At 40.3% G+C, this 27,107-nt stretch overlaps 1 protein-coding gene across 27 annotated transcripts in view; it reads right to left on the bottom strand.

Moving 5' to 3' along the window:
• Positions 1-670: 670 nt before the first annotated feature.
• RIMS2 (regulating synaptic membrane exocytosis 2) overlaps positions 671-27,107 on the bottom strand; it is a gene marked incomplete at both ends in the record, with an annotated part of 479,054 nt that continues 452,617 nt past the window's right edge. For 26 of the 27 annotated variants that reach the window (XM_080611830.1, XM_080611853.1, XM_080611841.1 and 23 more), the window contains 5 exons: positions 671-889; positions 1,317-1,456; positions 2,355-2,456; positions 3,190-3,302; positions 4,648-4,789. In XM_080611830.1, coding sequence (XP_080467956.1) covers positions 671-889; positions 1,317-1,456; positions 2,355-2,456; positions 3,190-3,302; positions 4,648-4,789 — 716 coding nt within the window. Of the gene's footprint in view, positions 890-1,316; positions 1,457-2,354; positions 2,457-3,189; positions 3,303-4,647; positions 4,816-27,107 lie in introns of all 27 variants that reach the window. The other variant, XM_080611840.1, reaches the window with a different exon arrangement.

The raw sequence follows: 27,107 nt of genomic DNA, 5'->3' as shown, positions 1-27,107 counted from the left end.
GTTCAGCTAAATCTGTGTCCATGCAAAAAAATTTAATTTCATACAGTACAGTATATCCACAGAACTTTATTTTTAGAGTCCATCATATCTGGGGTTTCACTGTATCTATAGCTGGAGGTATGAAGCCCACCAATTTTAAGTGTTAAACCTTTTCAGTATGAAGAGTTTTCAGATCTCAAGCAACTGTTTCAAAGAACAGTCGACTTCTCCAGCATCCTTACATTCTTCTTTTCTTCCAATGTCTGCTAATCCACTCACTTGTAACATGGCTTCATGAGAGGGTAACTCCATTTTCTGTGGCATAACCAAGCCTTAGGAGGGGAGGGCAGATAAATAAAGAAATGGGAGCAACAAAACAGATATGCCATTGAAAGGACTTTTGTTGCATGAAACAGATTGATTCTTTTAGTTTAGTCCATGGCTTCAGATTGGACCAAAACTGAGTGTCCCTGAACTCCAAACCTATCAGTTCCTCATGACTTCAGTCCTTCACCTGAGGGCCTTCCATAGGGCACAATGTGTGCAACTTCCTTGAGAACACAGGATCGCGTTGCAGCCCTAGAAATAGGCTCAGAAGACACAACATTAAGCATGCAGTGTTACCAGGGTTTGCGACCTGTAATTTTATTTTTTTGTAACGCTGGTTGCTATGACAACAGTTTCACAGCTGCTATGAGCGAGCATACGAAGGTCCTGTTGAACTTTCAAGAGATGATTGGGAAGCTCTTCTAGTGAGAGGAGCTAAAGTTGGGTCTACTAGGGAAGAAGGAGGGAAGAGTTTGAACCACCCAATCACCATGTTGGACAGGTCCAGTTCATCTAAAAGTATCTGTGCCACTCCCATAAAGGATTTGTGGTCCATACGTCCATAGTCTCCCCAAACAATTATCTGTTAGCAAAGGAAACACAAGAAAATAGAAAAAAAAATCAGCAAAAATTATGAGAACTTCAGTTTGATTCATTAAATGTCTCTGCTTATTTAATTATAGTAACAAACGACACATCTGACTTCTGACATAGTTTAGTTCTGTGTACACTAATCATGATGCGGCCGCAGAGATGACCTGGCAGTAACAGATGACACTAAAGAAAGTCCAGTGAGAGATGGAGCCCATACGTATAGTAGAAACATAATAATCTACAACTTTTGCTCAGCACTTTCTACTCAGCAGTTATTACTGTAGGATTTATCTGCTCAACAAGTATTTGAAATAGCAGAACTTGTCAAATGAATCATGAAAAGAAGTTTGAAATTCATTCAGTGAAAACTGTGCAGGTGATGTTTTCAGATTCAGAAGAATATTGATGTAAATTACCTGTAAAACTTTTCCTTGGGGACTTTCTTCAAATGATAGAAGTTGCTGATAAAGTGGTTCCAGCGTTTTTCTTGCTACCTTTGTTTTCTTTTTGGCTATGCAGACTCCATTTTCTAATAGATACACCTTTACATATGGTGCTTAGAAGAAAGAAAATAAAGAACAATAATTGAAGAAGAAGTGGAGATCTTTTTCATAACAGATGCACTGTTTTATCGCCATATGATAAAAGCTGCCTTTTACAGAATATGTAACTTATGCAAACAAATCTTCAGAAGCAATGTTAACACTTATCCACATGCAAAGCATCCATGCATTTTCTTTACTTTTCTCCCTGGTACAATTTTTTCTTTACATCTTTTTGTACCTCTCTTATCATAAAACAATTCAGATTCTGACCTGGAAAAAAAATCACGTATTCCTATATATAGTATCCCTATATTGTATAGTATGCAAAATAGGCCTATTTGTTAAGTAAATGAAGACTTGCATTGACTTTGGTGAAATCTGGATCAATGCTCCAAATTGTTAATAATTTAAAATTATCTACAAGGTGAAAATGAGTGAAGAAAAGACTCTGACACAATTTCTATTTTAGCAGAAGAGCTTGCTAAAAATATGATTATATTGTCCTTTTCACATACTGTAATAGGACATCAGATTATAAAATAAGGAGTAAGTATCCAATACTGGTCTACTTTTCTAGTGGGTAGCTATTCCACAGCTCTTGTTGATTCTCTCTTCATCCCTAAGATCTTATGTACCTCTTCATTACGTACCTTACTTTCTATGCCATAACCAAGGATGCATTTGCTATTACTGAAATACTTCTGAGTCTTCTCATAGCCCAGATACCTATCTGATTTTCTTTCCCCTTGAAGTAGTGTTTTTTGTATGCCATTTCAATACATTATGCATTTCAGTTTACAATACTGTAATCTGCTAAGTGAATTTGCAAGGAGTTTACCTAAGTTGAACAGTAAAGCCCCAGAAGTTGGGGCTTTGCTGGATTATGCTGCTGCGATTTTTCTTCCTTACCTGGCAGTGTCTTTGAACCTGGTTTTACAACAAGGCCACGGGCTCGGATTATTTCTACTTCCAGTTGTCCTTTCTTGTCCATCATTCCCACCTGGATATCTCCTAGACAACAAAAAAGAAATCCTGGCATTGTAATTCAGAAATACCTAAATAAATTAAAAACTGGGAATTTCTAGGATGAATATTTAATGGCTCGTATCATCTGCAACCCAGCAGTAAGTATGATCTGGATTTTAACATACTAGATAATTTAATACTTATCCTCTTCACTGCTATTTACATTAGTAAACAGTTAAAAAACCCTGCAATAACATCTTGTCTCCCATTTCCCATGCCCCTATCACTTCAAATTATTTTTTTTTTTTGTCTTAACCATTTCAGATTAAAAACGTAGCAAAGGAATTAGTACAAAGCAGGTCTGTAAAAATGTCTGAAATCTCTTCACCATGCCTCTAGTTTAAGACAAGGTATGAAAAGATCACTTGTGAATATAAAAGTCTGTGAGCACAATAACAACAAATACTGTACACCTAGATTCCCCTTTTTATTCAATACTATCAAGTGATTCAGAGAAGGGATTGGTCTCATTAGACACATTTTGAAGACAGAAAACTGAAGAGATAAAATACTGAACTTTTCAAAGCCCCTTTCAGTGCCTAAGTAAGCATCCACAATTACATTCAGCTTTGACTGAGGTTATAGTTTTGGTCTTAACTGAGTTGTTCAAAATCACAGGGGAAATCCGTATATAATGACTTAGAACCTAGATAATCTTTTATGTTCTAATTACCAGACCCAGTAAGTTATATCCTATCTATAGGACATAAATGCTTACCCATTGATGGTGTTGCCAAAGTCTGTCGTCCTACAAGCTGGGCAGGACCAAGTCCATCCAGAAAATCACTGAACTGGCTGTCTGCAGCCAACCTCACACCAGGGAAGATCAAACTAAAAAAGAGGCAACAAAAAAATACACTTGTATTTGTCCTTTTTTGTTTTCTAGATGATTTGCACTTAGTGTTTATGGTTTTGGTACCACTGCTCACAAGGCACCTACTTACACTAACAAGATTACAAACAATTACTGTAATTTTCAGAACTTCACAATGTTTAACAACTTCCAGCATAGACAATCAGGTGAAGGAAGCGCTAATCCTCACTGTATCTAATTTCCACATTAATATTTTTCCCTCATGGTCTCTTTTCCCAATATATTAAAGACCATTATTAATTATTGTAGTATTCATATGAGACTGGTTCAGTAAGATACTAACACATACCCTTGCCAGTAATTTAGTTACATGAAGGTAAATTGCTAATGTTTCTCAGTCAACGTGAACTCAGAGGCTGAATGTCAAATGCATCCAGCAAAATTATTATATTAGACTGAATACCGGTCATTATTTTTTAAAATCACCTTTTAAAATCATCATTCATTACAAACATTTTATTAAAAATGTCTTTAGAAATGACATCCACTCAACAATGAAACTGAAATCCATTGTGGCAAATTACTGAAGTAACTTAAAATTCACATTCTTGCCATAAATTACCTGTGATGCATTACAAGGCAATGAGAACTAATGAGATTTGTAATGACCAACCATAAATACATGACCATCTCAAGTGCATATAGAGCATCAAATTGAATGTATAAGATACACACAGATCATCTAGTTTAGGTGGTGGTAGGTGGTGTATCATTCAGTATAGTTATATCATCCAGTGCTGTGAATATCACTAATAAATCTATCCACGATAAGATTTTTTTGTGCAATGTCTTGGACATACCACTCAGAAGTCTTTAACTTGGGCTTTTATGAAAAGCATGATACATGACAGCCTCATACTTCTTCCCAGATCATTTCTTCAGGATTAATCAGCAGAATCTTTGAAAAACTCTTAAACCCAGTGAATGATGCCTGGAAATGGTCTGGAAATGCTTTGCTCTGCAAAGCACAGACATATGGATGGAGTTTTCAGAAAAGAACCTGTGCTTTTCTTTCTTTTATCCAGTGCACTGCACCTGCTTCCCCTCCTGCCCACCATATGCTGATGCTCTGACCAACCGCATGCCTTTCTCATGGCACAGCAGAAATGATCCTCATCCTTCCGTCACCAACAAGGGGAGACTCTTTTGGTCACAGGGGAAGACTTCGGCTTGGTCCATCAATGACAGTAGCTTATGAAGGGAATTCTGACTGAACAGGACCTACAGGTCTCACTGCGCTTTTGTCTAACTACCAGTTTCATGCAGAAACATCAGGTAACCACAGTTATAACTGCTGCTTACTTTCCCTCAGAGCTGTAGCTGTTCATGCTCCCATCCGTCGACTCCCGGCTGGCCTGACGGGTCATCCAGTTCCTCATTTCCACAGCCAGCCCTGTCTCGGTGCTCCTCTGGACGGTGCTCCGCAGCTTCTTGCCCCCTGCTTCTGCAGAGACAAAAGAGAAGCTCCCACTGCACCACGCTGTCACAGCCCTGTGGAGCCCCACTGAAGGCAGCACATCACCACTCCATGTGGCAGAAACACTTGAAGCCAGAAATTAATGACCCGTACCAGAACTTCAATTTTAAAATTACAATTTTTTTAATAATAGGCAAGCAGCATTGCAAATCTCTCTCTTTTTCAGGACCTTAGTTCTGTCACCACCTGCGTCCCAAGGGCAGACAGCATACACACAACAGAAGTCTGCCCACAGAGGTAACCAGATTTACACTATCCATAGTCTAGTGTATTTAAAATGTTTTCTCTGGATGAACACATCCTTCTTAGGAGTTTAATTAAAGTGTCACCATTATGTCGAAACCTGCAGCGTCTGAGGAATGTTCTAATTCAGACGAATTATTTGATTTAAAAACACTTGGTCATTACCTGCTAAATCAAGTTACAGATATCCATTAGTTAGATTAGTAAACAACAAATCAAGAATCTTCTCATGCTTTCTTCTCTATTCACACTCTTATTTAACTAACTGCTTTAACTGTCTATCTAAAAATTACAGTATTGACTTTTATGCACAATATGAAACTTTATTAGCACCTCCAAGAGTAAAAAATCTTGTATCTGCTTGCAGAGTTTAATTTTAGCTGTAAAAACAGCAAAGTGACAGATACCTGGGTATAAGGCAAGGAAAAAAATACTCAATATAGTAGCATTTCAGTGTTTGATGAAGACATCAGTTGGAAGATATATTGAAAGCACCACCAAAAAAACCACCCCAAAAAGTAAGCAGATAAATGAGTAGGAATAAAGCTTCAGTTGTTCTTTCATTAATAAGACAGTCACTCCATATCATTTCTGATTTTAAATGCTGTTCCTTGCAATGGCTCAAGGAATTCCAATTTCTTTTATCTGTTCAATATCCCCCCTGACAGTGATTTGTGACATACTGATAGTATTATAAAAGAGCAATAACTCTAAATGTACATGACATCGAATAATAACAAAATTCTTAAATATTGATGCAATGAGGGTAGAGTAGTATCCAATACCCTAGGATACCTAGGGACTCGCTGCTATCTGCAGTTGTTAGTAGCCTCTGCTGCCCTTTCCACTTTCTCTAGCTCGTCATGTACCAGAGGTCTGAAGAACTGCTGGCTCTGTGGGGTTGGTGAAGCTCTAGGGATTTGATCAAGCAAATAAGCAAGGGAGGAGATTGTCCTGGGATAAGCACTTCCACACCCCAAGGAGCACATGTGAGCACAAGGGCTGGCTTAGAGCAGACAGGGAACAGGAAAAGTATCACTGATGTCCACTGTCCCCCTGTTCTGCAGGCTGCAGTGTGAACTGAAGCATCCCAGGCCCTCCAGTCAGAAGGGATGTTAGGTCACATAAAGAACATGGGAATTTTAGTGCAGTAGGAAATAGACATCAAAACCAACTCGAAACCCACTGGCCCCTTGTCAAGAAAGATTAATAACTTTGCTATATTCAGCAGTAGTGAGACATTTCTACAGCAGTATCATAAGTGGTTCAAATCATATTGCTTATTACAAGCCTTCTACGCATTCCTTAAGATCATAACTTTTAATCAGTATGCAAAAATTAGTGAAGTAATAATTTTCCGCTAGAACATCAGCTACACACATGAATTTAGTACCCAACAGAGTGAAATATTTTTTTTACTACATCTGAAAATGCTTCGGCTTCTGAAAATGCTCATCAATATCTGGTGCAATAAATAAAAAGGAAAAGACATAAGGCTATCATGACATATAAAAAATGAAGGCTGAAGTCAACAACTGCATTTCTATTGGGTTGTACTGTTCTAAGTGTCTGCTGGTTTCATTATTTATATTAAATTAATGAAAGCTGGCAGCTGACTTCCAACAAGATCCAGAGTTGTTCTAAAATCCAATTACTTGTATCAAACAAATATTTCCACACAACTGCCAGGAGAAAAATGTGCTATAGTTTTGTAGAAAAGGTACACTGTGCCATAGTTGCATGCGAAAGGAACACAACTCCTGAAGCCCCATGCTCTTCTCATTCAGGGATACTACTTTTCCACTGTAGAAGCTCTTTTGATTAGTAAGCATTCATTTTCATGCAGAGTTGTTGGATGGTGGTCATTCTCTGTTCATTGTTACAAACACGAATTCTCTCATGCAAACCTAACAGCACATCTCCATCTTGCATTATTCTTCAATCTCTTCCTATCAGACCATTCAAAGTTTTGGAAGTTTGGGATAACTGTGTGTTTGAATATACGATATGTGGAGTATACAGGAACTTTAACTAATTAATAAGGCAGATTTTTTTTCCTGAATTAGAATTCTAAGTCTGTATGCCTTCACTGCGACAGAACATTCACAGAAAAAAAAATCAACACATCCATTGCACATAAATTTACTGTGAAATCAAGGCAGAACTGGTGCAATTGCCATTCAAGTCTTCATAGAGGCACGTGTGTGCACTCTTAGCTTCCCTCTGAATCTTATTTTTAAGCACTTTTACTTTCCCACATTCATTTTAACTGAAGTAAGTGTGCTGGTTCACATGAAGACAAGGATAACTGGGAAAACATAACTTGAATACACATGAGAAGTACCTGCAATTGATTGCCCACAATGCTAGAAATACATTGGTCCCTAGAAAAATGTAATAAACCAAAAATAATCCCACAATTTCTCAAACAATTTAAAAGCAAAGAACGTATTTACATAATCCATAATTTGTGTTTCATAAATTCAGCATTAAAATACTCTAAAAGTTGAAAGAAGCAATGAAAATGCAAAGTAGTTGAAGAAATGGCCTTTGGTGCCATACTTCCAAGCTGTGCCTGGTAGATCTGGATGAAGTTCTTACCACTCTAGTAAATCCAAACTGTTTTCCCTCATTCATGCCTGGAAATTAAAACCTTCTCTGTTGTATTAATTCAACTACTTGTGTGGCTGCATTCTGTACTGGACCCAGCCCAAAAGGAACAAACCAACAACATGTTTTAAAGTTGTTCTTCTTTTAAGACAGATCATTTCCCAAAACATTTGTGAAAACAAACATACCATTGAATGAACCCAACTGAGGTGATGCTAATCTCTAGCTAGATGAATAACTTGAGAATGCGTCTGACACTAACACAGAAGTAAACATGCAACTGGTGCCAATCTAAAGGTGGGAGTTGATTTTATAACATATACACTTTATGTTTACAAAAATATATACTTACTGATTAAAACAAAATACACACTCACCTCATGCACACAAATTTTAATCCCACCAAATGAAAGGATGTGGAAACAAGAGAGTTTAATAGGGTATTTTATTGCTAAATACATCTCTGACCTCCTACACCAAAAATAATTTTATTCTCAATTTACTAAACTCTAATAAGGAACACTGAAAATGTTCTCCAAATTAGTATAATCTAATTGTTCTAGAAAGAAGGAATTTGTCTCAAGTCGCCATTATAAAATACGGAACATACTATCTGAAAAACACTAGTTCAGATTCTTGCAGCCATATTGTAAGGAGTGGAATAAATTACCAGAAACAATTGCTCTGGCATTTATGAAAGCACATTCATTCTTACAGTTAATCACACTGGTAATTTAACTATTGTGGTTACTACAAATAGACTCCACAGGCCACATTTTCTAAATTACACATGGGATTGTTTGTTCCCACAACTTGGAGTGCAAATCACTTGCAAATTAAGGGTGCAAAACTACTGATATGGTCTTCAGTATCAGATGAGGACAAGTTGAAAACTGCAGTGAATGCAACAGATTACCTTCTGCGATCTGGGATCTAGCCAGTTGAAATCTGACTCCGGTGGGGAGAGCAGAAGCTCTCAGCCTGCTCTCAACAGCTTCCAACAACTGCTAGCCCCAGGCACAGAGCCCTGAGAGAGGATATCGCTGGTGCAGGCAGAGGCAGGTTGGCTATGCCAGTCCCCAGATGGTATGTGATCTCTTAGTAGGACCTGTATTGAGTACAGAGCAGCTGTGGCTTCAGAAACACATGCAAGTGCTTGAGGTGCTTCTTCTTTGCTCTCCCCACCTCACCAGAAAGGCTGCATAAAAACTGCTTCAGTATTTTCATTTGAACTCACGTGTTAGAGCCACAAATAGAATAAGCTGCCTTTAAGTGACCATTTTTCAAAAGTAAAGCTCTTCATGTTACAAACAGGCTGGATAAAATCATCAGAGGCATTCTAAGAACATTTGATCCTACCTAAGAAAAGGGGGAACATGGTAGGATCAAATGCCCTTGCAGTTGCACAGTTATGGGTCCAGAACAGCCCATGTTTTGGCCACAATGAATGAGCATTTAGCTCTTGTTGAAGCACTGCAGGGAGGTGGTTTTCACTTGTGTCACCCACAGACTCCAAGCAGCAGACATGGATTAGGATCTACTAATGTAAGCAGGATTTGGGAAACCCAGATTTCACTGTCACCTCAGTTTGAGTCCATCGCACTGATTCTCAGAGGCCAGTGCTAACAGCTACCTTGTGAAGCATTGTTACAGTCCTTCTGATGAAAGTTTTTTACAGTGCATGCTGTCAGCATTTACGAAGCCCAAAGAACATTTGCAGTGCTGGGGAGAAACTGTAACCAGGGGCCTTCCCTTACTTTGCAGTTGTAATGTAGGAAGGGAAGACCTGTGTTCCAGTTTCTGCTCCCATGAATACTGGAACATAAAACACTGAGAAATTCTGACTCGGATGCGAATGGCCTGCCCAGATAGCTCAAAAGCAGAGCTGCTTTCAGCAGGGAAGCTCTTCATTACAGGAGCACCCAGGTTTGGAAAGTCTGAGAGAGTCTGAACTGACAGCCTCAGTTTGCATCACAGGTTTTTAATTTTTTTGGGAGGGTCTCACTACTTTCTCATTGTCAGCCAAGAAATACTTCTTCACTCTTGCCCTGTGCCTTTGTGTTTCCTGCTCTCTCTTTCCTCTGGCCATACTGAAAGCATGGTTAATTAAGATTCAGGTTAATTAGGACAACACCTAAGAAAAAGTGAATGAAAGAGAGAAGTGAATGAAATAACTGCAAAACTGTTGTTTCAGCTTCTGGTCAAAGGCTGGTCAAAAGCTTTCAGGTCCCATTCTTGAATTACCATGTGGAAGTCCCAAAAGGCAGCCATCATGAATCTCAGTTGTTACAGAGATACAAAGCTTTGGCCAGATTGTAGCATCCTTTGTCTACATTTCATTTCCTTGTTATGGCAAGGCTGGTAACACTTCCAATCTGGAAAAGATCCCTGTGGCTTGTTGTTGCTGTGAAGTCAGTTTATCACACATTGCTCCCAAGTAATGCTGTGATTTAGGGCAGGCACCTGTTCCTTATTCTTTTTGATGGGTTTAAAGTTGTAGTCTACCACTTTAATTTCACTGCTGTGCTGATGTCCATTTTTCAGTCCTACTGACCCTTCAGTAAATTCTTAAGAGCATCAGACAATAGAAACTGCTTTTGTCTGTGTAAGGCATCCATCAGCATAAGCTCTTCATCACTGGTGGTCCCAGAACTTTTCAAACCATTTTTACAAGACTGAAGTGTTAACAAAGAGCTGATTTTCTGCATACATGAGAATTAATGTTCCTAAAAATCCCATATCCTCTGTATTATTATTCAGAATCACTAAACATGCTAGACATGAAAAAGACAAATAGCCATCTCTGGCAGCTTAGAGCTTGTTTTCAGTATCTGCGCTATGTAACATTCCCTGGAATTCCAATTAAGTATATACAGAACCACGGCACAGAGGTTTGCTGCTTGACCATTCCATTGACAAAGAATTTATCCCTGGTAACAGACAGCCAACAGACTGGGAGCTATCTCAGGGAATCAAAACCAAACAACTGTGCCTTTAAGGAGAGGTGTTAGTACTTATGGGATTTCCATTTCTCTTTTGGTTACTTAGCTCTCACTGTAAAACAACAAACTGGCCATGCAGATCTGGTTGGATCCTTTGTTTTACAGATGTTGATTACAATTCTTGATTGCAAATATACAGTGAGAAAAGCACCAACAAGGAGGAGTTGGTAGGGAATATGAAGCTCAAGGGCAGCCTTGGCTGCAGTGACCATGAAATGGTAGAATTCGAGATTCTTTGGCAGTGAGGAGGACACACAGCAAGCCTGCCACTCTGGACTTCAGGAAAGCGGACTTGGGCCTCTTCAGGGATCTGCTTGGTAGAGTACCACGGGATAAAGTTCTGGAGGGAAAGGAAGGCCAAGAAAACTGGTTAATATTCAAGGACCACCTCCTGACAAAGAGGAAGTTGGGCAAAAATGCCCTAAGGCCTGTGTGGTTGAATAAGGAGCTCCGGGACAAATGCAGACACAAAAAGGAATCCTACAGAGGGTGGAAGCAAGGACTGGTAGCCTGGGAGGAATACACAGAAATTGACTGAGCAGCCAGGGATCAGGTTAGGAAGGCTAAAGCCCTGGCAGAATTAAATCTGTCCACAGATGTCAAGGGCAATAACAAAAGCTTGTATAGGTATGTTAGTGAAAAAGGAAGACTAGGGAAGACTGGGACCTCTCTGGAAGGAAACAGGAGACGTGGTTACCTGGGATATGGAGAAGGCTGAGATACTCAATGACTTTTTTATCTCAGTCTTCCCTGACAAGTGCTCCAGCCACACCGCCCAAGTGGCAGAAGGAAAAGGTAGGGACTGGGATAATGAACTACTCACTGTAGGAGAAGATCAGGTCTGAGAATATCTAAGGAACCTGAATGTACACAGGTCCATGGACCTGATGACATGCATCCATGGGTCCTGAGGCAACTGACGGATGAAGTGGCTAAGCCACCATCTATCATGTTTGAGAAGTTGTGGCAGACTGGTGAAGTTCCTGTTGGCTGGAAAAGGGGAAACATAACCCCCATTTTTAAAAAGGGAAAAACAGGAAAACCTGGGAAACTACAGGGCAGTCAGACTCACCTTTGTGCCCTGTGAGATCATGGAACAGATCTTCCCAGAAACTATGCTAAGTCACATGGAAAATAAGGAGATGATTGGTGACAGTCAACATGGCTTCACTAAGGGCAAATTGTGCCTGACAAATTTGGTGGCCTCCTATTACAGCAATGGTGGGTAAGGAAAGAGGACTGATGTCATCTACCTGGACTTGTATAAGGCATTTGACACTGTCTCGCACAACATCTTTGTCTCTAAACTGGAAAGTCACGGATTTTGGATTTGACAGATGGATCACTTGCTGGATTAGGAACTGGCTGGATGGTTGTGCTCAGAGAGTTCCAGTCAGTGGTCTGATATCCAGGTGGAGACCAGTAACAAATGGTGCTCCTCAGGGGTTGCTACTGAGATCAGTGCTGTTTAACATCTTTGTCAGTGACATGGACAGTGAGATTGAGTGTACCCTCAGCAAGTCTGCTGATGACACCAAGCCATGTGGTGCAGCTGATACACTGGACAGCAGGGATTGCATCCAGAGGGACCTTGACAGGCTCAAGAGGTGGGCCAATGCAAACTTCATGAAGTTTAACATGGCCAAATGCAAAGTCCTACACCTGGGTCAGGGCAATTCCAAGCACGAATACAGGGTGGTGGAGAATGGACTGAGAGCAGCCCTGAGGAGAAGGATTTGGGGGTGTTGGTTGATGAGAAGCATAACCTGGCAGTGTGCACTCACAGCCCAGAAAGCCAACCATATCCTGGGCTGCATCAAAAGAAAAGAGGTGTGATCAGCAGGTCAATGAAGGTGATTCTGCCCCTCTGCTCTGGTGAGACCCCACTTGCAGTCCTGTGTTCAGCTCTGGATATAAAAAAAGTTTAGTTCTGATGCAATATGAAAATAGCAGACCTCAAACACAGAAGATGTTATCCTAATTACTTTCATTTATAAATGCACAACTCCTGACACTGTGATGTGAATCAGGAACAAAACTGCATACAGCCACTCAGGCTTTCCCAGGACTTCTGCAGAAGTCTGCTTCTGTTACTGATAAGACCATTGGTTTTCTAAGTGTGGTCAGAGGATGCACCTGCCAAAAACCTCATATGACTGCTGTAAAACTGAACACAGAGATACGACAATGAAGAATCCCGTGGCTTTGCAGCCCACAGCTCTATGTCCCAGGTACCAAGTGACCTGATTGAACAGTTTTTCAGGAACCCTTATTTAGAGCAGTTATGATCTCCAGACAGGTAGATGTTCTAATCATTCAAATATCATAGGTCTGGTTTTGTGCATATTTTGGGCATGTGTCAGAACCGAATGGTAGCACTTCATTTCCACTTTGCACATTCTGTACAACAATCTACATGACTACAGAAAATCCAAAGCAGTGGGAAATCAGTCCCATCCTCAAGCTATTGAAAACCTGAAAAAATACAGCAAGTAGCTCTGTGGCATTACATGCTAATTTTATATACCATTTACATAAGAAATTACTAAATAGGTGCACATCTTCACCACAAGAAATCTTTAAATCCAGTCTTTGATTTTGTCAATGACAAAGGATCACTATCTTAAGTAAATAGAAACCACCAGCAGTTTTGAGTGATTTTTATGTTTATATATGATACAGTTTTCTGGATGTAAAGCATTCTCATGCACTTATTAATAACATATATTCCATGCAGTATCAAGAGTAGATTAAAACTTCTTAAACACTGGAAAGTGCATCTATTGAAGACCTTAGAATTGGGGGGGGGGTGGTGTTATTTATTTTTGTATTATATGAATGGAGAGGTACTTTCTAAATACATAATAATGACAGTAACACTACTCTTTAACCCGACCTTTATTACTTTTTGCATAATACATACACTATCAGACAGATCTGTGCAGCATTTTTGAATGATATATCAAGTGTGTTGAAACAATTCAACACCCTCTACGAGGACTTAATGAGACATGGTGCCAAGAAGCTGGATGGGTACTGAGATTACACAAATTAGACAGTTCTTCCTCCTAGCTTTTGTCTAAGATGAATAATGATACTGTGCAAATATCAATATTTAAATAACCATAGTTCCCAAAACTCTAAGCAAATTTCACACTATAATGACCCATTTTCAAACTACTGCTATTAAACATTTACCTCTCCAGTTGACACAACGGCCAAACAGCATGCTGCTGCTCTGACTACTACTGATGACCTTGCCATTGAAAAATGACAATTACAGCATGTAGATATAAGCAAGGCTGCTTTTTTTAAGGTTTATGTAAGTAACACCAGAGATGAAACCTGTCATCCAGTGTAGCTTCACTGCTGCTGTTATAGCCATACCTGAGCTCTCCACTAGGTATTCAGGTACATGCTGCAGTGTAACTAGCAGCTCAGAAGATAAATACAACAAATATAAGAGAAAGACAGCTTTACAATTCTGTCGGGCGTTTCTATCATATAGTCAGGTTGATGTATTACTTTGAATTTAAATCCTTCTGCAGTCTCTTCTATTTTTCTGTTGATTTTCCAGATGTTTCCCAGAATATGTTTTGTTTATCACACTCCTTAATTCACCAGCAACAGTATAGTTTCTTCTATGCTTCTTTTTTAAAATGTCTTATACATCTTGGCATCTACTTCATCACTATAGTACCTAAGCGTAATTGGTAAAGACACATGGGACAAGAAAGAGAGATGCAAATTGCTGGAAATACTGCCTCCACCCTGGAGTCAGCCCAAGGAGCTGCAGAGATGGGAAAGACCCAGCCCCATCACGCTACTAGAAAGGCTGGCTCATCCCCCAAGCAGTGCCCTAGCTGCAAACAAAATATAGACCATGAACTTAAATGTTGTACAGATTCTGTACTGAATGATTATTATTCCATATTCAGAGTGATTTTTATCCTCTGCAATGAGACATCCCACTGTTGCAGGAGATAAGCAACAATCTCTGGCATGTTAGCATCAATCAAACTGAGGCCTTTGAAGCTTCATATTTTACAGCCGTTACCCTGCCACAAGGCAGTACACCCTTCTTTCACATTCCATCTTAGCTCTGCCTATGAATATCCCATGTAAACACGATCATCTTTACCACAAGGCCAGAAAGTAGGGCAATTCCCACAAGAAGATGTAGTTATTCTCATTTTCTTCACTGCCTGATACTTTTACTATTACTTTATTCTTTTTAAGAGGATAATTTTAAAGTGTAACTACTTCATGCACAGGATTCTCTTCACTTTAATAATTACCATGTTAATGAATTTATTGTTACTACTTCCCCCATTTTCTATTTCTGGTTAAATTGTTGTCTGCTTGTTATTGTCTACTGAGACCTCCAGAGGGACAATGTGATCTGGCAGCCTAACCACAGGAACAGAATACAGGAACTGTAGAGCTATATTCCAGTTCTACCAATGAGCAATGATTAATTGGTAAGAAATGCCACTCAGTAGCAATAACAGCCAACAACAGTGCTCAACTGCACAGTTCAGCGCACATTTAGATAAAGTCCTGATCCTTCACTCACTAGCATCAATGGCAAGACTCCTGCTGATATCTATGTGGGATCAAATGACCCCCTGAGCAAGTTGCCCAGATAGTTATCAGCCAAGTGATAGGAGTGTATAGTGTGTTTTTATTCTCACTGAACTCCTGCAGCAACACTCGGATTTCTTTCAGTACACACCAATATGCAAAACTTAAGATATATTAGTATCTTCTCCTCAGCTAACACAACAAATTCTCACTATTTTGGCATGATTGTCTTAGACTGAAGAACATTCTGTGGCTTTTTTTTTTTCTATTGCCTTTTGTTTTTCTAACATACTGGGAGACCAAAATGCTTTCCGGTTTGTTCTGAATTAACTTATGCCTTAAATTATCATAAAATATCTCTTGAATTGTCTTCAGCACCTGCAAAGCATTTGGCTTTCCCCTTGGATCTCATAGCTTCACTACCACCCAAAAACTTTGGCAAAAGACAACATTAAATTGAAATATACTCCCTTTCTGGGGGCACAGTTCTGTGTGCAGATCTCGTCATGACTTGCAGTTCCATAGCTGCACTCCTGGCAACCTGCTGTTTAAAAGTTTATATCAACACCTCAGTAAATGCAAATCAGAAGTGAATGTAAGCAGAGTATGAAAAGGAAACTGTAAGGCAAATTTATTACAACAAACAATACACCCAGTACAAGTTGAGGAAGCACGAAGTTAACAGTCCCACTCATAAAACCAGATGTAAACTTTCTAGTGACCACATGCTGTCTGAGCCTCTCGTTTCCTCAGTACATGTAGTTCTTCCCCAGTAGCCTTCTTGTACGTAAAGATTCATTTGCTCTACCACATCTTAAAGTTGTTCACAAGAAAGTTTAGTAAACACATATCCATTACTTTTAAATGTATTATGTGCATGAAATTTCGCACTATGACTACACAGACATCTAAAAGGATGCCACACACATTTACGTTGGAAATTCCCTGGTATTTTGAATTTAATGACACCATTTCCTTTAATTTCTACAAAGACAGGATTTCAGACAAAATGTGAGGCTTGGGATGCTTCCAGAGCATTCAGATAGGTACTGACCCCCACATCTCTGCAATAATTTCTACATAATTTTAATATGTTCCAAGCATTATTTGATGCCAATTCTTGCTTTACTATGTAGACTGTACATCATCAATGCATCTAACAAAATATGCAAAAGACACCCTTAAATAACCTTGATATTTTGATAATGTGTGTAATTTACTCTGGTACCATATGATATATTAGTTCTGCACGTGCATGTGCACACATGCCAGAAATAAGTTGATGAGGAAAAACCTGATTTTTCAATATGTTTTACTAGACACAGCTAAGAATAATAAAGTCCTTTAGAAATAACAAATATGAATAAACTTGATAGACTCATCTACTGATCTACAAGTAGGACATGTTAGAGAGAATAGCAGTTCCCTGTGTTGCAAACCTGGCCAAGCATGGCAAGTTCAGGACTACCTAGGGCAAGTTCTACTAACTGGAAAACTACATTCTACAATCCGCTTTTTCAGTACCTTATAGCTTGGGTGCCAGACCTTAAGAAGTCTTCTTCTTTAATCAACTGACACAAATGGATCTTCTCAATCATCGTGTTCAAAAATTGCTTCTAAAATTAATTCTTATTAATAGATTTTATTGATTTACTTACTATTCAGTTACTTCTGAACTTGACAGTACTCATTCCTTCATACCCAAAGATGTGCCTATGGACCAGTGTATTCACTCCAGTAGTTAATGAGCAAAGGTGTTCATGCGAATATCACAAATAAATGCCTCAACAGGTCAGATTTTCTATTTGTATTAATAATGTGATTGAGGGGAAAATGTAATGTATGTAAAATGTAAAACCAGCCCTGTATCAGGCTATCGTATTCTTTTTTTTTTTTTAAACATATCCATCATACACAGAAATAACTACATCTTGAGGATGAAGAACTTACAAAGTGGGTTTAACATCTTTCTCAGGTTAACCTGAAAAAGAGCCTTAAACATCTTAACATGTGAGTGCGTGTACCACACACCCACTTAAGGACACTGGTGGAATATACATATAATTGCACAGAAGCACGCAGAAGACAACTAATTCCAATTGAGTGCAGAGGTGACTTACCATCAAAAAAAAGATCGCATTTTTTTTCTTCCTAACCTCAGGGACAGCACCTGAGAACCAGAGTTTAGCTGTCATGCCTGTCACTCCCTCTGTAACCTGGTATGTCTGAATTTCAGGTAGCAGAAACTCAGCTCTGTAAAAATTACATAGCAATTATCTCCATATATTTTCATTTAAATCAAAGGAAATGCATTTTCAAGTGTAGCCTAAGTCTAAATAAGACCAGATAATGTAAATCAGCACAACATGTGAAAAAATCAGTATACATTCTTTTAACACCTCTGTTTAAATAACTTGCCAGCACAAACTAAATAAATAATTACAATTTCCTTTACGTTTACAGATATTCCTCCACTGACTTCCATACGTAACATACTTCTAAACACACAGATTCAAATGGGGAATTGTTTCCTAGAGAAGTAAAGAACACAGATCAGAACAAAAAAGATCAATACTCCAACTTCACACAGGATTAATGGAATTATTGTAACTGATAATCAGGACTGAAAAGACAACTATTTTGGAATGACAGAGAAAAAAAATCTCTAAAGAATACCTAAGCAAGTTTAGCATAATCTATTATATTTTCAGTATTTTAAAGGTGTGTTTTCAGCCACAGTGTTTATTAGCACGTGAAAAGATTAAGAATGCCCTCTGAAGCCTACCCCGCAGTCTACTGGCAATATTTTGCAGTTCACTTCATTGTTCAAGGCAGGGAGCAGATGACAGTACTGAAGGACAGCACACTGTGCCCCAGGGAGCTGCTCCCTCTTTTCTGTGGAAAGTGGCAGCCTGGCCAGCCCATACTGGGGTTCCAGAGGAATGGCAGGGACCACACGTCGGCATTTGCAGCAGAAAAGATTCTTTAGAAAAGAGACTCCAGGGAGTGTTGCCCGTGAAAAGATTAATCAAGATGTGTGAAGACTGGAGACAAACATTTGCCGCGGAGCTCTCGGCCTGAGGTGCAGAAGGCAATATATGCATATGCAGCTATTTTAAATACAGATTATGGGTCATGCACGTACATAGCTGATACGTTTATCTAGCGCACTGGCCAAACAGAAGTATTATGATATCTTGATATTGTTCAAATCTATTGAATGTGCAATATGCTTCATTAATCTTGATGAAATTAAAAATCCTGAATTAGTTCTGATAAACACTAGGAAGTCTGTCAGTTCATTCTACATGTAAACATATTTAAACACACTATACTATTTTCTTACGAAACCAATGTTTTCAAAACAAATTCATGAGATACAAGTTCTGTCCTAGGTAGGGTTTGGTGCCATGCTTAACTGTACATGTGCCTTTGTTATGCACGTTCCAAAAAGTAACTGGGCCTTTTTCAGAGTTGGACTTACTTCTATGAGTGGAGATTAACGGTGAGTGAAACCTGCAAGTGAAACTTGCACACACAGCCTTCTGCCTACACTGCTGTTCCTAAGGAAAAGTTACGTGGGGCCAGTACTTCATTGTTCAAACCTAGTGTTCTCTGTAAATTTTGTTCTAGTAATGGACCAGGGATATTTGCACAAGCCCATGAAGCATCAGAAAACCATCCGGGAGGAAATGTGTTTATCCTTATGAATGAGCAGAAAATGGAGGGACCCTCCACCACATTTTTCTTCAACATAGCTAAAGTTCAGCAATTAACTTCATTTATAATGTGACGATAAGAATCACCTTCCAATCAACCACACCGCGTTCTCCAGTTACAAGCACCGTGTCACCAACCCCTCTCCCGACACGAGTTAACGATCCGAGGGTCGGTTCCCGCACCGAGCTCGGCGCTCAGCAGTGCTGCCCACCGGCCAGGACTGGGACAGGCGTCCTACGCCGGACGTCTCGGAAGGGGCTACAGCCTCGGGAGCGGGCGGGACTCCCCCGCGCCTACCCGCTGCCCTCCCCCCGGCCCCGGCCCCGGCCCCGGTCCCTCACCTCCGTCCTCCTCCAGGGAGTTCATGCAGGGGAAGTAGACCGCCAGCGCCTCGAAGGAGGCGGAGAGGCTGCTCCGGCTCTGCGACCGCTGCATGGTGCGCCCGCCGGCCGCCGTCTGCCGGCCCATCTTGGCCGAGCGGCACCCGCCTTTGGCGCGGTACAAGAAGCGCGGCGTCTTGGCGGCGGGCGGCGCTGAGCGGAGAGGCGCGGAGCGGAGCTGGGGCAGCGCCGGAGCGGCGCGGCCGGGAGCGAGACCCTCCGCGGGCGCTCCGTCCCTCTAAAGCTGAGGGTGGCGGGGAGCGCTTGAAGGGCTGCGTGCCGCGGCGCTCCGCTGTGCCGCGTTCTGTCCCGCTGCCGCCGCCGGCGCCGCTGCCCACGGCGGGTCGAGCCGCCGCAGCCAGTACGGGGCCGCCTACCAGCCGGCGGGTGATAAGTCACCGGGGCGGGTGGGTGCAGTGGACGGTGCCTGTCGTGCAAGCCTCGCCGGCGGGGCCGGCTGTAAATACCGACCGCGGCGGAGGGAGGACCGGGAAGAGGCGCGGGCCGGTGGTGGCGGGCCGTCCCGCAGGCACCGCCCGCAAACTTTGTTCCTCCCCTCTCGGTGCCCGCTGGGCCGACGGTTGTCCCCAGCACGGCTGGAGGCGGGAGGGGAGAAAGCGGCGGGAGAAGGGGCGGTCCCGGTGGCTTGCCAAGGCGTGGAGAGCGCCTCAGTGGCACAATGGGCAGACCAGGCTGGTGATCGCTGGCACTGCGCCTTGCCGGCACGGGTCATCTGCATCCAACGGCCTGCGCTCTGGCGGTACTCGTAGGGAATTATCACTGAACCATAGAAGGGTTGAAGTTGGAAGGGACCTTTGGAGGTTATCTGGTCCAACGGCCCTTTTCAAGCAGGGTCACCTACAGCCAGTTGCCCAGGACCATGTCCAGCCAGCTCTAACTATCTCCAAGGATGGGGACTCCACAGCCTCTCTGGGCAGCCTGTGCTCGGCCACCCTCACAGTGAAAAAGTATTTCCTGTTGTTTATATGGGCCTCCTGTGTTTCAGTCTGAGACCACTGCTTCTGCTTCTGTCCATCGGCCAGCATCTGGTGATCAATCAGCCCCACAAGTAACAGGCAAATCCTGCTCGTCTACTTTTAAGCCATGCTGTTTTTCTGTAAAGCACACCTGCCTCCTTTAGCAAACGTGGGTTTATCTTTTCTGCATTCACAGGATAATAGGATGATAGGACAAGGGGGAATGCCTTTAAGCTGAAAGAGGGTAGATTTGGGTTAGCTATTAAGAAGAAAATCTTACTGTGAGGGTGGTGAGATGCTGGAACAAGTTTCCCAGAGAAGTTGTGGATGCCCCATTCCCTGGCAGTGTTCAAGGCCAGGTTGTACAAGGCTTTGAGCAACCTGGTCTAGTGGAAGGTGTCCTTGCCCATGGCAGGGGTGTTGGAACTGGATGATCTTTAAGGTCCCTTCCAACCCAAACCATTCTATGGTTCTATGACTATGATTCTATGATTTGCGCATAGCTGGATACATAATTTTTGATTCAATTTTACTTCCATATTTTCCTCACTACTATTTAACATTATCTTTCTTTTCTGTTTATCCAGTACATTATATTACTCAAGTCTATAGTATTTGGCAACCTTCCCCACAAAATGATCAGAAACTACAGCACTGGACATCATTAAAAAGAGGTACTAGTTACTGTAACAGTCTTTTTGTAATATAGTTCATGACAGTGCAAAAGCGGTATTAAGCCTTGCACATGGCTGTTGTTCACTTCCTGGCCTTTTAGGCAATAATGATAGTAAATGTGGTATTTCTTTTAGCTTGCTTTCAGAAGTCTTTAAATCCCCTAAAATAATGATAAACTATACTTAGGGTTTGATCTTACAAACTTTGCAGACAGAATGGCAGCTTGAAGCCAACTGAAAGGCTTCATGAAGAACATGTCACGCCCCAGAGCATATTTCTTTGAGTTGATATTTGGAAAGAAATATTTGTTCCTGGACAATAACAAGAGATTGTAAACAGCCAACACTATTACGTTCATGCTTTCCTAAGGAATGAAAACTAATCAGAACTTCAGCACTTCGAGATGGAACCCATCATCACTTGATCTACAGGGAAACAGTGAGTTTTGACAGCTATTTGTACAGTATGCACAATTTTTCATTACTAGATACCTATAATCTATTATTCCTAATAACACGTTTCATATGACAGCATAGGCACTTATTTTAGAACAACATAAATTCTCTTTTCCTCAGAAGTAGCCATAAATGATGTTCATGAGAACTTGTAGAGGCTTTAACATCTTTTAGATGTCTTATTCACGTCATACTCCAAAATGTGTATTTAGGTGGTCATTCTACATAAGTTCACGTTTCTCTGGTTGTCACCTTCCAACATATCTGTGACTCTTTGCTGGTTATGAAAAGGGTGAGCTGCCACAGCAGACACCTTCCTTATATGCCACGGGCACGCCCATGGGCAGGCATCGATTACAGAGACCTGCTGAGCCACTCCAGCATGAAGTGGATGCCTGGTTAGCCTGCAATGCCTCAAGCATTTCCTTTAAAATTACCCTTTGCATTTGCAGTAGCACTACACCACATTACAGCATATTCCAGTTGCAGACTGAACTACTTTTGTTTACAGTTTACTCTAAAAAGGCTATAAAGCAAACAGCTCTAAAATAAATTATAATGATAGTAATAATAATAAAACTCTAATATACAATTATCATGTAATTGGCAAAACCCAATAAAACATGCTGAAGCAATTGCTTTAAGAGAATTGGTGACTTTATAATTTTCTATCTATAAAGACAAAAGCAGACAAAATAACTTCCTTCAGCATGTTTATCAGTGTAAGATATGGCAGAAAAGTAAATGTCTGTGTCTTGATTAAGTAATAATTCATGACTGCTTTTGAGAAGTTGGATGCAAAAAAAAAAGTTAATGTTCATTATATTTCAGCTAAGCTACTGCTGACTTACATAAAAACAGCTGAATAAAAAAGGTGTTGAGGATGCAAAGAAAGGGAAAACAACATTTGGTCGACTGGGAGATATTTACAAAAATACAGGCAAACTGCAGAATACATATTCAAAGAAGTGCAACTGATTTGCAACATCTGTTTAACCTACTTTCACTCCCATTTATAAACATTCCTTTTGTAAGTAATCCCTTTAGAAGTATCTTTTGTAGAAGAAATAACACCTGCTTAGGAGCCAGCAAGCTTTCAAGCAGTTTGTTCTTGTTTTTCTCCCCAGACAGGAGGGTAAGCACCTCTGCCACTTCCCCCTAAGCTCCAACTTCACCAGAAGCTGGGAGCTCCCCTCTGACACAGAGGCCTGATGTCCCATTGTGACATGGCCATCGCAGGGGTGGTTGACACACTGCATCAAAAAAGGTGCTAATGGAGCACTTTGCTGGTGATGTGTGGCCTGGTGGGAATTTGGCTGTGCCCTGGAGGCTGTGCCACAGTGCCAGGGCCCCACATTGCTCAGCCTCACAGCACTGAGCAAGACCTAGCAGCCACAGCGGTTATAAACAGTTGAACTACTTTATGTACTGTAACACAATACATAAAAAAACCTGTTACTGTCATGTCATTGATAAAATTGGCCTCTACCAAGAAAATCACTTCAAATATTCCCCAGTCCATAGCTGATTCCGAATTATCCCAATTAGAGGTTGCAATACAAGACACCTATTCAGCAGATCTGTGGCAAAGAACTGGATCACAATCCCATCCAAGGTCCCTCAATATTCTTCTCTCTCTTGTTTTTTTTTTTCTTTAAAGTAAAGGTTTAAAAGGAATAATGAAAACAGAGACAAAGAACTGAGATAAGAAAGCCATAAATTGTCAGGATTCTGGGATTTGGGGAGGCTGTCCTCAAACAGTTGCTAATGGTTGCATTATACAAATATTCTAATTGCTAGCAATCTGGACACATGCCTTGACCGCAAAAAACAAGTTTACTACCCTGAGTTTTTAACTTTTAACTGCTACTAATTGTTTTGTGTTACCAGTTGCAAATGAATCAAATTGTTGTTAAAGGAACTGCATCCAAACTCCCATCTCAATGTGCAGTATCAAGACTTCCAGGTATCATATTGCTTTAACATTTTCTGATAGCTTGCTGAAAGAACGGTACAATGTAAGAATCCAGGTCAAAGAGAACAAGGTCAAACATCTGCTATAAATGTATGTACTGTCCTGAGGCAAGTCTATTTGTAGAGTTGGATATATTATAAAATATTTTGGTGGCTTATCTACCGAACTAGAAAACCAAATGCTTACTATTAAGCAATTACTGAAAAATGTCATGCAACATGAATTTGTGGCACAGATCTTCAGTGCCGACCTGCTCTAAATACAGCCAGCCAATAATGGGATTCTGAATTTAATAAACACATCTTTATATTTGGGAATGGGACTGACACAATGACCATTCCTACATTGCTTCTATGTCCAGCAATCAGATATAGGTTTTCTAGATTCTGGGGTTGGTTGTTTTTTTTTTAATCAATAAATTTTAGATTTTCTGAGCATTCCCTACTAAGCAGTCTTAGAGAATGCAGCCACACTTTTCCATCTGCTTATGTGGTAACAGTAAATTTTGCCATTCTCTTAATTCTTTTGGCACATTCTACTATAAGGTCAACTCCACCCCAAATATCAAACTAGGTACACAGTACAGATTTCTACCAAAATAGCTCTGCTGACCGACAAATGTTCCAGGATAATTCCCTAGTTGTTAGTGCAAGAGCGCTATATCAGCAAAACAGGATTCTCGTAGAACTGCTTGGTTTGCATGCCCACATTAGGACTTATTCGCTGGTACCCAATTCCAGTATTCCTACACTGGAAAACTGCTCCCATTGCCTTAACAGTCTGTGCCCTCAGAACTCTACTTTTAAGTAATTTAGCCCTGTAAGGGATCATTTCAAAGTCTTGCACATTTTCAGAGAATACAGATTTGAAGATGAAGGAAATTGCTTCCATTATGTCTCTTCCAAAACCACAGATTTCAGTTTCTGAAAATGAAATTGGGAATTTAAACATAAATTATGTTTTAAAATGTAGAAATGGAAAAGTAGTAGGATTTTTCTTCCTGGAAACATAGGCTGCTTTCACACCCATAGAGATACAGGTTTAGTTTCTTGAACAACATAGTAGCATTGCTTGTCCCGCAGTTGGCATTGCCTTCTGTAATGAACATGAAGGCAATCTGTATCTCTTGGTTTAATGCTAATATTAGTCACATGTGAAAGCTGTCTTTTCTTATTTAAATATATTTAACTTTCCCCTCCAAAGTTTATGATAAAACCACAAAATCAAAATAAAGTCATAATTTTCTTAAATAACAAAGGGAGCTTTTAATGGGCTAGCATGCAGCAATGCAGTATAGGTAGCTCACAAGTAACCAAGAGGTCAGAATTGGAGCAGAAAAACCTTACACAGCTGAGTATTTCTGTTTTGATTAAAATAATTTCACACCTTCATGATCACAAGGTAATCTGCAAACCACAAGGTGTCATAGAGTTTAGCAAAACATATTACTTCATAATGCTTCATCAGGGTAAGAAGCAAAGAGCACAGAAAAAAAATGTACATGCTCTTCTAAGGAAAAGGTATTTTAGAGAAAGAAACTCACAGGAAACATATAAAGCTGTTAAAAAAAAAAAAAATAAAACCAAACAAACTCAAACCAAGTGTTATTTGGTTTTGGGTTTTTTTGGGGTGTGGGTGTATTAAATGCATACATGGAGGCTATCTGTTCTCTCTACTTAGATCCCAATCTGCTGTTTTGACTCTGAGAGTAACCTTCTTTATAATTCATCAGACCCATGTAGAAACGAGCTGCAGTTATTCATGTATACTCTCAAATCAGCTGCCTGTGTACTTCACTGAAGGTTTTCAAAACATCTTAGATGAGGACAGTGTAATTAGTTTCTGAAACTGTAACTTCATGAAACATGATCTGTTTCTCTCTATAATTGAGTCTTCTGCATAGAAGGGACAAAACCAGCTCGGAACTATTGGCAATGGAGTAGCCTGTGGCACACGCTGTAGTGCACAACGAATGCAGCTGGTCAATGCACCTGTGTTGATGCAGCAGTCTGCCAATGTTACTTAAGAAGATATACTGTGGAAAAGCACACAATGATCTTTATGCTTGAATTTTTCCAGAAAAAAGAAAAGCCCCTACTGAGATGAACACTGCAAACAGCATGTGAAAATGTCAAATGAAAACAACAGGATGAAAAGTAAAGTCTGTACCTGTCATGCACTGTTCGCTGCACTGAAGGACTGCAGTGTCTAGAGAGCACGCAGTTTGCTGAGGACATCACTGCTGCCATGCAGGTCTGATTCGATTTGTTTGCCGTATAAGAATATTACATTATCATCAAGTGGTGAAATCTTTGGTGAGTCCAAATGTCAGCATTGTAAAGAGACATTTGTCTTGCAAGTCTGTAATGTAATTTTGATAGAACCTGCAGAAGGTTAATGTATAGTAAGCAGGGATGATTTTGCAAAGTTTTGTGCCCATTATCTGTTTTTCTTGAGATCACAGACTGTATTTACTGGAAACAGTCCTATGCATTATTTCAGTGCAGAACAAGAGGTTTTCTGAGGCTCCTTCTGCTGTGCAAAGCCCTGCAGAGACTTGCTATATCTATTTTGTAAATCATGCTCTTTCATATTGCCTGCACTGTATACTCCACAGGTAACCAGCTCCACTGGTCAGCCATCCTAACTTCCACTTACATCCTTACGGTTAGTACTGTGTGGTAGATGGGAATCTCTAAAGTCTGAAAGTGTTAGAACACCCATGGAAGCCTCAACATTTTAATGAGGACAAAAAAATTTCACTTCTTACAAGGCCAAATATATGTGGTATTGTCATGGAATGGACTCAGTCAGAGATCAATGTGATCAGACAAAGCCATTTATTATAGAAAACTAACTCTTTATATACTGTTTTTTAAAGTTGTTTACACTAACTTGGCCCATTGTGATTGGATACATATCTTTAAGGCCCTTAACAACTAACATATAATTGGTTAAGCACAGGTGTGAGAACCTGACCTTCAAAGTTTTCCAACAGTCCTCAATTAGCAACTCAGTAAATTTCAGCTCCTTCTTATCTTGCTGGGATTCTTACTCCCAGTGCCTCACTCCTATCCTCCTTCACCTTTTGTTGTTCCTTGGTTCATGTTGAACTCCACGTAGGCACTTGCTGATCTGGGCACATGGCTGTTCTTTGCCAGAAAGTCATCCACATGGTGTGAATACTCTAAGTCTTAATGCAGATTTTACAAGGGGACCGTGTTTAAAGAACTTAGTTCACTAATGAAACACCTTAATTTTAATGGTCAACTCTAAACTCATTGACGAGAATCAGAGTCAGTTGATGGGCACTGGGATCCACCCAGAAATAACAGTAAAAAAATACTGCCCAAGCAAAGTCTAAGTGATCAAGAAGAAAAACATATTTTTAGCTACCTTGTTAGGTGTCTTGTTTAACTGACAAAATCACAAATTTTAGTTTCATTTTGTAAGTTTTCACACTGTTTGTATTTCTGGTAGAGGAATGTGTGCTGTTGTCATTACACTGCTCTCATTTCCATGGTATTTGAGTCACAGCAGTGTCTCTTCAGCCACCATAAAGCAATCAGTGTATCCCAAAATACCACTGCTGCTGAAAAACAATTTTATTTTTCCTCTTTCATTTGTTTTTATTCTGGTAATCCACAGTTATGTCTACATGAGT

The sequence above is a fragment of the Psittacula echo genome (genome assembly GCF_963264785.1).
Source record: "Psittacula echo genome assembly, chromosome: 2".
Classification (NCBI taxonomy): domain Eukaryota; kingdom Metazoa; phylum Chordata; class Aves; order Psittaciformes; family Psittacidae; genus Psittacula; species Psittacula echo.
This window is presented reverse-complemented; position numbering and strand designations above follow the sequence as displayed.